Raw genomic sequence first — 14500 nt, forward strand, 5'->3', positions numbered from 1 at the left:
CCCCATTGCTTTATAGTTTGACGGCTGTGTACCTATGTTTATATAGAATTGTCATCTCTTACTATACATTGCAGCGCTTATTTAGTTCAAATCTAATTGAATTAATGATTGTCATACAGCTATGTAATTTTTGAGTAAGCTAGGTTTATACAGCTATAATCAAAACTACCACTACAAACTCCTACTCAATCACAATTGCCTAGGGCAGCTGCAGCAGTGTGCAGATATATTACAGTATAAACAACTTCATGACAGCTTAGAATAATATAATTTGAGCTGCTGTAACTTATGTATTATAACAAAACCACCGGTTATCTAGTTAGCAAAAATCTGATGCAATTTTATTATATTTGATCAACTGCTCCAAATCTACCACAAGATCTGACTTTAAAGTACAAAGCATGCCTTCCCAACAGACGTGAATATAGCATCAACTTACCGAGCAAAACTCGGTGAGTGTGCTGAAGATTTCAATAATGAGGGAAATGGTGCCAGGGTTGACGTTGCTGTAGAGGAGCTGAAGAAATCGAGCAGTCTCTCCAACCAGATTAAATGATTTGATATTATCTGGTTGTTCTCTCAAGTAGTTCTGTAAACATGTAATACATCCTAGTCAGTGTAGTAATGCAATAAATTACAGTTCAATTTAAAAACTATACTCAGAATGCATCTTTTTAGTCAAATTGCTTAAAATTAATGCTAGAATGTATTTATGACTAGCCGTGCTACCCAGCATTGCCCGGGTAATAAAAATCAGCTTATAAACAATGAAAAGTAAAGAAAGCTGTCTGCCACTTGCTATTAGCCTGGCACATTGCCAATAGAAAATTTGAGTATGCTTACTAATGAGAGCTATTCGTCTCAGTGGCGCAATCCCCCTGCATAGTACGTAAAGCCATTGGGTATTTGCTCCCATATAACGACATATATCAGCTAGCAAACTATTCAACCTCTGTGGCCTAATTGGTACGGCGTTGGACTTAAAAACTATAGCCGGAATGCAGACAGATATACTTTGAGAAATATATATATAAATGTTAAAATTAAATAATATGAATGGGGTGTGAGGTATTTTTTAATATTAAATAAATTTTGTAAAACTGGTGATATTGGTGAACAGCTAGTCACAATCACTTTTTGAAGATCAACATTAAGAGCACTCAATATTCGAAAGTGCATCAAATCACAAATTTTTAATATTTCACATTTGTGAAGTTGAGCTAAACAGCTGCGGTTAAGAAGAATCATTCTTTTAAAGGTCTACAATTAAGTTCTAAGGTCTTATAAAGTGTTTGGAAGAGAATTTAAACACATCCCAGTTTCTGCTTTAACTTATGTTCTTCATTAGAACTTCAAGTGTTAAAAGTCAACCAGAGCAGCAGATGATGTAAGTTTTCAAGAACAGCTAAGTTAGTAAGCAGTAAGTTAAAAAAACAAACTGATAAACTGTAATATAAGCTCTTTGGTAACTTATGCATCGTTATATTGGATGTTTAAAAATGCTTGTCATAGCTCAAAATAGTCGAAGTACTAATTTGTTTGACTATTCATCAGTCCTACATGCTACTAGATTTTCTTTAACTGTCATGCTGGTTACCAGCGGAACAACATAAATTTACCTGCAGCTGAGAATTCTGTCCATCACACATGAGTCCAAGGACTTTAAGAACTAGTTCGATGTAGCCATCATCTTCATACTCAATGGACATCTCCTCAGAGGCCATTTCAGCAATCTCAGCAATCTCGTCATTGTCAAGAACCTGCAGTTAGCACAGTTTACAATTAGAAATCAACCAGTTTTAGCAATCCTATCCTGACAGCTTGTAGTTCAAAATTGACAGGTGACAGGTGCTAACAGCTGGCAAGTGATTATCGAGAGGCTACAGTTGACAACTGGGAAGTAACAGTGACCACGCGTAACAAAGGTGCTGTAACATATGTTAACTGTTACCTTGCCAACTGAAGGGTGACAGTTGATAGCTGACAGATAATACTGGTAGTTGACAAGTGAAAGATTACAGTTGACATCTGGAAAATTGATTTTAGACAAATAAAACATGACAGTTGCTCATTTAGAATTAAGAGTCTACAGGTTAATAATGACGGGTAACAGCCATAAGTGGCAGCTAAAATTCTAGAGTTGACAACTTAAATTTGATGCCAAAGAATGCTGCAGCGGCTCAGAGCTAATAGTTGATGAGTGAAAATGACAAGATAGTAAACCAGAAATAACTACAAGTATTAATGAGCTTTAGCAATTTTGTACCATTGGTTACTGACTGATTAGTTGTTGTACTGAAGGTGCTAGTAAGAGTACATCAGCAATTTCATGTTATTTTACTTTACCTCAGTTTGATGGTTTAATAGAAATTGAAGGTTTAGTAAAAAGGAAAATGGTCAAAGCCATTGTTGCTGACAGGATATCAGTCGAAATCAAAGGCTATTACATGTAGTCTCATTTTGATAGAAACTGAGTTATTTTTGTCTTTTTAACTTTAACACATGATGTATGTCTATTGACTCACTAGTGACTTACTAGAGCGGTAGAGCCTAGACTAGTCACTATGATGGTCTAGTCACCCATCGTTATGGCTAGTGAAAATTAGTTAAAATAAAAATTTCAACTTGTTATCTAATAGTTTACAAGTAAAATTAATTTAAAGAAATGATAATGTAGGTTTAATACTAAAATTAATAATATTTTTGTCCAATATTATTTTCAGCTAAATGACTTGGGTTTGACTAAATTTTTGACGAAAATTACAATTTTTGACAAAAAAGTTCCTATTTTGACAAATGGCCATTCGGAAAATGTGTATTTCGATCAATAAAAATTTGGCAAAATAATCATAATTTGTTTAAAACCAAGCTGGGTATAAACAGACAATAATTTAAAAGAATAGTCTTATGCGCAGCAAATTAAATTGGCAGACCTTATTCACACATACTGTGCAAAACTGAAGTCACAACTATGAGCCTGTGTGCATAAAACCTTTTCTTGTAATGTACAAGATTGCGAAAAAGTGAGAAAGTAAATGATATTGGTGGAAACTCAAAATAATCTGAAATTAAGAAAACTTGAATAAAGACGGTACAATTCTTGGGCTAGTAATTTCAACTAGTGGACCCAAAAAAGCCAGTAATCACTTCTGAATGTAGTTACTCCGCATCCTACTAGACGGCTGGACCAAGAGCTCCTTCATGATCATCTTGTTGTGATGCCATATCTGGCATGTAGAAATTACAGTGAACATAGTTTAAACTTGTATCTTTACCGAAGGGTCTTTGACTTTCACTTCGTCTAGCTCGATAGGTCCAACTTGAGATTTCTTTCCATTTTTTTTCTTATCTGGCTCATGAACCCCGTTTGAAGGCAAATTTCCGATGCTGCCATTCAAGGAGAGACGACTACTCCTCAGCTTTGAGTTCCTCTGTAACCAGTATAACTATGACATGAGAGGGTGAAGTTTACGCTCGCACTTTTTTCCAGTATGTCAGATTACTAAACACTTGAATAGCCATTGTTTACATAGTTGGTTTGGATGAACATATAAATATGCTATCCAGGGCTGTCTTTAGCTTACGTGGCTCATCATTAGTCAAACTGGTTACAACTGGTCAAAACTGGCCTAATTAGGCAAAACTAATCAAACTTGTGTGTGATAAACGAAATAAGTGGTATGCAAAAAATATTGCTCGGCTAAATAAAATGTGATCATGAATAAATCATATGTATAAGATAGTTATCCTGCATTTTCTTACAACCTCCAGTTTTTTGTCCTTTAAATAAAATAATACTTATCTATTACTAAAAACCTGAACAATTCAGCATAAACCAAATCAAAGCACTCGTTATGAATGAATAAATGTCAAGATGCCAGAGAAAAACAGGTGCTGCCTAATGCAATAAGATTTAAATAGTTCAGGATATCTGTTCATGTATGGGGATACATAAAAAAAGGAGGACTACTTATGACAGACGCTTACTGAAGTTCAACTAGGCTGTCATAATGTATAAATACACCAGCTGGCTACACGAGAGACAAGTTAAGCACATACGTTGCCGAGCTTGCCAGGGGCAGCGCCTACGGGAGCAACAGTTCTAGCCCCAAGCCTTTGATTGCTGCCCATACGTGAACCCCGACTCAACCTTGTACTGCCCATTCTAGAGCCAAACATGGATCCTTTCAGCGCTTCCATATCCTGTGACGAGAAAAAACAAATTAAACTGAATAAATAAGAAAACTCTAGCAAATTACTTAGTTAAAAAGGAAAGTACTATGTTACTACAACTTTACATTAAAAAGTGCTTTAAAATAAAAATAAAAATGTTCATAATAAAATATAAATAATGCTCTCATGACCACTAAGAAGATGACATACTACAGGTATGCAGGGTGTTTTATAAATTCATCTTTATCAACATAATGGCAACCGAAAACCCATTAGGAATGCTTGCCAGCAGATTATTATTTCTTCAAAATCTCAATATTTTCAACATCTGACAAACTATTATTTTCTAAACTTACCACCCAGAACTAAATTAAAAATATGCGTGAGTTGATTTTGTAGTAGCCATAAATCTTTTTACGATTGACCTTTCAGAGATCTCATGATGATATTTTTGAGATAAGGTTCTACTTTTTAAATAAAACAAGATAAAATTAGTTGTTATGTGTATAGAAAATAAAAAACAAAATATGCCATTCTAAGTTATGAATTTTGTTTTGCAAAATAAACAATACTTGGTTTGTTCAACAGCATGTTTGTGTAGCTTTACAAAAAAGAACCACTCGCATTTTCCGCAATATACCTATACCGCAAATATATATATATATATCTCAGTGGTTGTCATTTGTTGTTTTGTCATTCATGTGTCCAGTCATATCAATAAAGTTTTGAGAACGAGAAATCCACTTCCCATTGGAATCGTACTCGGAACCTCCACATCAGCCACTAAACCAAATGGCTATATTGCTATACAGTGGAATAATTCTGATCATACTTGTTATAATTGTAAAGATTATAAAATACTCATTATAAGATACAAACGCTTCAAGAACTTGCGAAAATACTATGGTTACTACTAGCACGCTTGCAGATCATGATTTATCGTGTGAGAGATCATCATGCATAATGTTCAAGCATAACTTATAACCACAATTATAAGCACGGCTTTTATTACAGTAAATCGATTTACTAGCTCATAAGTTAATTATAGCTAGCTATAGTTACTAGCTGAAGTTACTCAAATTCATTGGGAAAAGAAAATTAGCCAATAGCAACTACGTTACCTCTCACAGTTTATAAGCTGTTTATTTATTACCCGTGCAATGCTGGGCATTCAGCTGGTTACAGTGTATTGCAGAACAGTAACCTAATACCCGTTTTTAAACAGTTAATTGAATAAGAATATCAACTATAAATACTATCAATAAATAAATTGAAACATTTCCTGAACATTTTGTAAGCATCCATTTGAGCTCACCACGTGTTTTGTTGCTGTAACCATGGCCTTCTTTAAAGACTTGGCCATTTCAACAGCTTCTTCTACTTTAGCAAGGTATTGCGCCTGCAGAGATCTTTGCTCCTTGACTGCCATAGTGGAGAGATCAATGCGGTTCTTAACAGCGAAGAAGAATTTCTCTTCACGAGTGCCATAGAAGTAGTCTACTAGACTTTGCTGAACCTGTGACAGTATAGTAAAAACTGGTTATTTTGGATCAAGCTATAATTCTATGAATAGATTATAATAGTATCTATAATAATATCTTAGTAACACCCCTTTTTGGAGTTGCCAGTTGATGCTTTTTTGTGGTGAACAACTTTAGGATTTTAAAAATTCCTTTGCAAGCTAATCTATCTTACTCCATTCAGTGTTTAACCGTGACTTTCGCAAAGAGCTCATAATTACCAAGAGAGTATCATTTTCTAGCAGTAGAGGTAACCTACTTGAGTATTTCCTCCGTACAACATGGCTGCCATAAACGATAGAATTTCGCGTACTAGCATTGCATGGTTCTTCGAGAGGTGAGGTAAGACTTTGAGTATGGCATGGTGGTCCTCGAGCACTCTCTGTACATCCGCGATCACCTGTAGCTGTCTGTCAAACAAATATAACTGTAACTCTCACCCGCGTCAGGTGCGCAGACTAGTGTACGGACAATCATAAGCAAAGCATTGATATCATAGATATGTGTGTGTTGTTGTACATATTACAATATTGACAAGCAAAAACATAAAAGAACCAGTCAAACGTATTTCTCACCATCGAGCCTAACCCGCCTGGAAAGACGCTTCACCATGTTTGGTGTGTGGCAAATTGGGTACAACAAGAGGCAATAGAAAGCTGTACATAACAACAAGGATAGTCAACATAAAAAAATAAATAGAAGCTGAACGGACACAAATGCTGGACCTTACCGAAGTTTACGGGAAGAGCGATGGATAAATAATAGGCTGTAATTCAACACTTGCCTTTGTATATGCATATAAGTATAAAGTTTCATGGAGTTAAATCAGTTGAGTCACACATAAAGTTGAACTAAAATATTTACAATTCACTTTATAAATCTAAAAAAATATTGTAAGAAACTATGGAAATGTAGGGCTTTATTGTGTTTTTCCTAAGGATTTAAGGACTTAGGCAATGACTATTGACCTAACAATGACCTCTATTAATTATCAGCGTTAACCAGCACATGTACCAACGATGGTTGCAAATACTTCGTATTTTAAACCACTTTCATTTCTCAGTCGATTAAAAAATAAGTGCTTAAAGATTCAAGTGTTTCAAGTTTGAAAAAACTACAAAGATATTTTATAATAATCAGAGAATAGTTCAACTCTTACAAATGATGAGACAATTTTGACTAAAGTTGAAGCAAGTTTGATAGAGTAGGTGCATGCAACTCTCAAAGCCTTCAACAAATCAGTTTTGTCTTATGTCTGTTTGAGATATTGGCGCTGCTCAATCCCACCAAAGCTGTTTCTAGATCAATATGACCTGATTGCATTGTTGAGGAAGTACAGAGAATGGGCAAAGAACGTGATCACTGATAGTATTAGGTCAAAGATTATCAGAATCATAATAATTGCTGAGAGTAAAAGAAGTTTCTGGAATATAGAAGATCTCATTTGATGGTCTTTTTGATCAAAAGACAAATCTAACTCAATATTTTGACAGCACATTTCTATTAAGAAGTGTGCTTAAAAAGTGATCACATCAAATTCTAGTAGATTTTATTAAAAAGTTATATACTTTTTCTATCATTTGAAATCTTATTATGATGTTTTAGGTGATCTGATTGCCAGGAAGGTTCAAGATCACAGTCGACAAAAGTTAATCGCCGTTAAAATGCTCAGAAGAAAAAGACGCGTCTAGATTTCTTTGAAAATGGTGTCAGTAGTCCCGCAGCTGCCTGTTCTTTTTGTTGTGACATTGGCTGTTGCATTCAAGTTACAGTGTTCCGCCTCTCTATCGATATATATTTTATTTCGTATTTTATCATGACTGCTAAAATAAAACTTCAAATGTATTGCATAATGTCCACTACATCGGTATAGATGTCTTAAATAATTTCAAAATAAGTTGGTCAACATATGTCTAACTGTTTTTCTCTACATGCTGTGTAAACGCATGAGTACCCAATGCTGATGAAACTGTATATCTATCACTTATAAACAGGAAGCACAACTATCAACATCATTTTGGGCACAACTTTTTCTTCTGAGTATTTTAACCAAAATCAAGTTTTGTCGATTTTAATTTTGGAACATCCTGGCAGTCAGATTACCTAAAACAACAACAAAATTTCCATAGATAAAAATGTATCTATACTTTATGATAAAACCTACATGAATTTAATGTGATAGCATTTTTAAAGCCAAAAATGTTACTGTTGAGATTGGAATATTATATATTTCAGATAAAGTACTGAGTACCGTTTGGTCTTTTTCACAGTTTCTTCCGAGTCGGAAGGAAGTTTAATGATCTCATTGTGGATCAATCCTCGGAGAAGCTGGAAGCACTTGATGTCAAGGTCATTCTGAGCCAATCGATCACGCTCATTTGTAAGCCTCAGGCTAGCTGATACCCTGTAACCAACAATTAGGTACACTATAAGATAAAAGCTAAGTATCTACATAGATGCTTCTACCTAATGTCTTACCAATGTCTGTCTGTCTGTCTGTCTTACCCTTACCAATGTCTGTCTGATTCTCTATCAGCGTTATTCACGTTATACTATGCAGAGACACATAGATGAGTAGATTGGTGCTCAACTAACATACGCTGACTATCGATTTTCGATTGCTTTGAATTTCCCTTTTTTAACTCTGTTATTTGTTAACGAATGCACTTACGCCAGCTGGTCTATCAGCTTGACTGTGAGGGCGTATTTGTGTGTGGGCGAGCTGGACTCGGTAACAAACACCGCCATGTGGTCTTGAAACTCTCGTCCAAGAGGAAGCTCTTCATTACCTCCTACCTCTGTGTATTCTAAAATCATGCACTAAAGCTATACAAACATGTACAAATTGATAGTGTCAAAGTCTTTTGGTTGGGAGATTTACCAGTCATCTCTGAAAACTTAGGTCAGAAGAAGTAGTGAACATCAATTAAAATAAAAAGGCTACGTGAACTAACCTTTGCTGCTGTCAAAGCCAGTCTGTGTTTTGATATCGTTCTTGCCACCATAGACATAGGCATAATTTTCAGCAAAAACGTTTAACTGATCATTGAGCTCTTCCTCTTCAGAGAATTCCGCCACATATTTCTACAATGTATATAGCAAACTTTCAGCTAGTAATTAGTGCTATTTTTTACAATAATTTATAGAGTTCCTGACAAGATAAATAATACAAATTATTTTGAAGTTGACAAAAAAATAAAACTCGAAAAAATGCAAAATATAAAAAAAATTATGAAAGAAACTGAACAGAAAACAAAAGCATGGAAAGCGACAATTATATGATCGAGGTTGCAATAAAAAGGAGAGGCTGATTTCTAAGGAGAATCATGTGTATAAGAACCATATACAACAAATCTAGAAATACTTATGACTAACACGTAACTGCTAGCCTTTCAGGATTCATCCTGCTCAGCTTGTGTAACACTTGTGACTAGCTCATAGTACTAATATTTTAGAGACAATCCTTTCAAACTGAGAAATAACCAGCAAAAAAACACTAAACCTTGTTGACGTCTTCTTCTATAGGTTGAGTCATACATTTTGACTAGCTAACAAATGTTAACATTAACAAATGCTAACATTAACAAATGCTAACATTAACAAACGCTAACATTTCTCAAGTCATTCTAATCAAGTGAGTAGCCATTGTGACTAGCTTGTGCATATCAACCTTTACAGAGGCATCCAACCCAGCATGAGTTACACTTGTTACTAGTTAGTAATTATCAAAACAAGTACCCTGACTGTCTAGTATATGATGAGAGATCGTCAGGAGTGCTGACATAGTGTAGAGAATAGCTCTCTGCAGAAATACAAGAAAGCGGTTGATTGGCACAGGTTTTAGTGTGTCAGTCTACTAAGCTGACTGTCACAAGTATGACTCTCGCTTACATCAAACTTAATCTCAACCTCTAACCATGGTTTCATATGGATGGAAGATAGTAAAAATTACTTGAATCATCCCATAGCTAGTAACTACTATTTATATAGATTCGTTTAGTCAAAATAAGTAACACTCATAATAGGTTCGTGCTGACCTTTCTGGCATCACTGGATGCAGCCTGAGCTCCTGAAGCTCCATACTTCTCTTGAAACTCTTCCATCACCTATCAGCATTAATAAGATGTGTAAAGCAAGAACGTGCACACACAAATTATTTGCATGCAACTAGATATTTCTGGTATATTCTGACATGGATAAAATCACTACAGGCAACTCTTTTTCAGCAACTATTATCACAACCTTGCATAAAAAGTTGTTTGCATTGCTCTGTTGCATATATGCAAGTGATGCTTGAGAAGGGCTAAATGGGTTGAACAGCAGTTTAGGGAGACCTACCTTGTATTCACAGAAGAACTAAGTCACCAAACAAGTAAGCATGAGTTGATAATCAAAGAAAGGTGTAAATAGATAATCATATACTACAACTGCCTCAAGGATGAGGGCCAAGAACTTAGGATTACACATTAAACTATAGGCAAACTGCGAAAATGTTTTTCAGAAAATGTAAATAGATCTAGCTACAACTGCCAAAAACCATTACCATAATTATATTTCTGCGATTTATAGTTTTATAGATAAATCAGGCTTAAATATAAACTTATTTTAAGTTATAATTTTTGCTACTTTATTGGCAAATCTAATATATTTAAAACTTTTTTGTCAGTTTGAGTTCAGTTGGCAAACAGGATCCTGTAGTTTGATGCTTAACCCAAAACTGTATTCACTGAGATGCCACTTAGAGACCTATTGTTCATACCTATGTTAGCATAACATTAGAGATCTGTCTGTGCATGTTACTTTAACGATCTATATATATATAAACTTCAGAGTTTGATTGTTGTTCTCCTAAGTCTAGCTATAACGATTAAAACCTAGCACCGAAAAGTCCATATTGCAGAAGATTTGATCTAGGAACTTCTCATTCACATGGCGACAAGTTAACCAACTAAGCTACTGGGAGACAAAAAATTCATTGGGCAGATAATCATGATCTGGTTTAAAATACACATCGCTGTGTTATGCGCAGCGTCACTAAAGCTTGCTCACATTGCTCTTATTAGTAAGTCTAGCAATAGGATTCTGGCTTACTCAAATTATCCAATAGTAACTACATTACTTGTCACTGTTTATAAGCTGTTTTTCAATATCTGTGCAATGCCGGGCACTACTAGTCTACTAGTCTATATATATATAAATCTCAACAATTGTTGTCATCGTTGTCTGTTGCCGTTTATTGTCTGTCCAGTTACAGCAATTAAAATCTAGCAATAAAAGATATGCGCTACAGAGGACTTTCTCTCGTAATCTCCCTTTCACAAAGCAACAAGCTAACCCATTATTGAACATTATTGAGCGATATGAGTCATTGTCTGGGTTAAAATACGCATAGTGACTCTGCGTTATGCGCAAAGTCACTAAACCTTGCTCACACAGTTCTTATTAGTAAGTTTAACAATATGGATACTAGCTTACTCAAATTAGCCAATGGCAACTGTATCACTTGCCACCGTCAATAAACTATTTTTTATTACCCACGCAACACCAGGTAGCACAGCTAGTCTATATATAAGTGTGAGTGTCTGTCGTTCGTCCAGTTATACCAGTAAAATAAACACAAACAAAACCTGATTCACACTGGATTTGAGCTTGAAACCAGCTTGAGCCACTACACTGAGCAGCCGCAATGCTATACAATAAAATAATTGTGCACATGCTTATTACACCTGCCAATTCTGATTGGCACCTTTAATTACAATCCATATTTCACGCTTCAACTATTCACTAGAAAAAAATACATGCCCAGACTTTGTCAACATGCTATAAATATATGTAAATACAGCATAAACTTAATCAAACTTATAGTACACACAGAAATAAACTAACACCTTCATTTAAAAATTAAATGGTGTCCGTTGTGTGTGTCGATAAAAAATAAATTGGCTATACAAAAATGACTTGTGTAATGCCTGGCAATCAAATAGTGAAATTATAAATATAATAGTCAAAGAATGCACGACAGAGTTGATTGTAAAGTAAACATTATTTGCTAACTCAAGAAGTTAGCACACTGTTAATTCAGCTCGCAATAATATGTGTGATGAAGTAGTTCTAAAAATGCAACCACAATTTTCTTATTTATTCTGCACCATACATGTATATCTTTATTTGAAGGACTATCAATATATTTACTAAGTATGGTTGTATGATGAGCTACTAATATGCTATACTGAACACTTTCATCTGATTAACTATAAGTTTGCTATACTAGGTGCTGTTGTATGTTGAGTTATAATTATATTGTGATCAAATATGTAGTTTAAAAGATTTTAGTTAAACTTGCAACATTTGGTTGTTTGCTAAATTTTGATATACTTCGCTACAAATTACATTTTGAGAAACTTTGTTATCTCTTTGGTGATTGTATATCTAGCTAGTTTGTACCAATTTTATTTATGTTTATATAATGTGAAGTTTTAAATATCTACTGAAAGTTTTGTTAGTTTAACCTTCTATTCAATTTATTCACGTTATTTTCATTTTAAAAGAACAATGAGAAACGATACATTTTGTATGATGTACGTATATACCTACTTATCTAGTATTGACACGCGTTCAATAAGGAATGTCAACAAATGTAACTGTGTGACTAAAATAGCAGCAGTGTACCAAGTGACTACAATATTTACAGGGTAGCAAAAAGGGAAAGTAGAACATGTAGAAGCACTGGCTAGAAAGTGTAGGAATGTTAACATTCTAGATCACATTGGAGCAGCTATCGTAAAGATAGGAAGAACATTGACTCCACGATCTTATGATTTCGGTCATTCAATTTTGTAAAGACAGTTTGAGATTTTAAACTTTCACTCAAGCCTTGAATTGTTTGCAAGCACATAACTCAAAGATCGGTTGATCAAACAGAGTTCTACTATAGCAACACTAATGTGCTGTATCCAATAATAGCGTAGTTCCTGTTTGTGGCAGATTCCGAAATAATATGCCAGCTGCTCATAGCGCATATTAATACAAGTTTCCTAAACAGCAAGAAAGACCAATGTGCAAGTCTAAAATTTGCAAGGTAGTACTAGTAGGGGAACCAACGTGACAACATAAACATCACCTTTCTCATCTTGGTCTCATTAGAGTCACTCTTGTAAAGGAGCAGGCAAAACGTATAAATGGGTTGAAACTTATAGGGGGTAAGAAGATCTTGGGCTATAGAAGCGGTTTAATAACCAAACAAAGTAACAGAAAAACACAAAGGATAGTAACCAAGGTATAGAAACAAACATGTAAATCTTTATAACTCTTATCGAAAACATCATTCACATTTCCTGATCCAGAAGACTACATGGAGGAGACTACTCCATGTAGTCTTGTGGATCAGGCGGGTAGTAGGTGCGGAAGAACACCCATGAGAAGCAGTCAGATTAGTGTCATACAGTTTACCAATAAATTTAAATATTTAAACCCAATAAAGACAAGTTGAAAACCCAATTTTATTTAGATAATGGCGAGTACGTTAGTTCAAAATATTTCACAGGTGTAACTCATAAAAAGGCTCACTTCATAAAACTCACTTCGGCATGGAACCTAAAGGTCATAGGTATCAGGCACTGAGTAAACGGAAAGAGCCTAGTAATAAATAGATCATGAACATCCTACCTTCACTGATACATTTGAAGATGATAGAACAGAGCTAACACAGGTGATCATTGTCTTGAGGTAAAGGTCATCAGAAATATGCGGTCCGATGACATCCACAAATGCCTGAAAAACGTGTCAGGTGTACATAAGAAAATATTGGTATAGATAAATAAATATCAAATGTACTATCACCAGTCAATGCTGTTCAGAGCAAACTAGTCTACTAAACGGAATAGAAATAGTCAAGTAAATTACACATATTGGAAGAAAAAGCTCTTTTTGCATAACATTGCTCTATAGTGTGGATTGGTAAGGTGTTAGTGTCTTGTATAAAGTTTAGTGGTTTTTCTTGTAAAAGTAGAAATATAATGAATGCTCAAGCAGATTGGAGATGTAATTTGAGAATTTTAAACAGCAAATACATGTATCTAAAACACATTTAGCTCCTCAGTAATAAGTTATTTGCTAATCTATATATATATGTAAATATCAGCTTTCGTCTCTTTGTTTTTTTTAATTAAACCTTGCGCTAGTTAGAGCAATTAAAATCTAGCAAAGAAAAATCAAGAGGGAGCTAGATTTGATCTCAGGACCTTTAGCTCTAGAGGCGACGATTTAAACCAACAAGCTACAGAAGATACAATTGACTCACTGGGCTAATGGCCATTAAATTGGTTAGAATACACACGCATAAAGCGCTTTTTTGGGCTTAATAACTAGCACTTTTGACCCTTACGCGCAACAATTGTTAAATTGGCCTGAAAAATTTGTAAAGTTTTAGTAAAGATCTAGCTTTTTGGGTAAGTTACTCAAACTAATTGGGAAAATTTTTCTATTACTTTTGCAATGTCAGGCATTTGTCTAAAATATACCGTATATAAATCTCAGTGTTTGTCTGTCATCTGATGTTCGCATGTCCAGTTATAGCGCTAAGGTTTTAGGGGCGAAAAATGTAATTGGCACTAGATTTGAACTCGGAACCTTCAAGTCTGCAGACAGGCGAGCCAACCCACTAGACCAATGAGCTGCATTACTACTGTACAAAGGAATAATTGTGCCCATAACTAACACACTTGCTAACCATTAACGGTAATTGGTCAAAATATCTATGGTTCGAACTTGAACTTATTTACTAAAAAATTTTTTTACTGCAACAAAAA

At 34.8% G+C, this 14500-nt stretch overlaps 1 protein-coding gene across 1 annotated transcript in view; it reads right to left on the minus strand.

Moving 5' to 3' along the window:
* The window catches only part of LOC137406297 (inositol 1,4,5-trisphosphate-gated calcium channel ITPR3-like), a 134780-nt gene that overhangs the window by 19669 nt on the left and 100611 nt on the right, over positions 1–14500 (minus strand). Inside the window, 11 exon segments of the mRNA XM_068092849.1 lie at positions 440–589; positions 1620–1760; positions 3276–3431; positions 4060–4203; positions 5489–5689; positions 5953–6103; positions 7945–8097; positions 8365–8500; positions 8648–8777; positions 9731–9799; positions 13359–13463. Coding sequence (XP_067948950.1) covers positions 440–589; positions 1620–1760; positions 3276–3431; positions 4060–4203; positions 5489–5689; positions 5953–6103; positions 7945–8097; positions 8365–8500; positions 8648–8777; positions 9731–9799; positions 13359–13463 — 1536 coding nt within the window.

The sequence above is a fragment of the Watersipora subatra genome, chromosome 10 (genome assembly GCF_963576615.1).
Source record: "Watersipora subatra chromosome 10, tzWatSuba1.1, whole genome shotgun sequence".
Taxonomy (NCBI): domain Eukaryota; kingdom Metazoa; phylum Bryozoa; class Gymnolaemata; order Cheilostomatida; family Watersiporidae; genus Watersipora; species Watersipora subatra.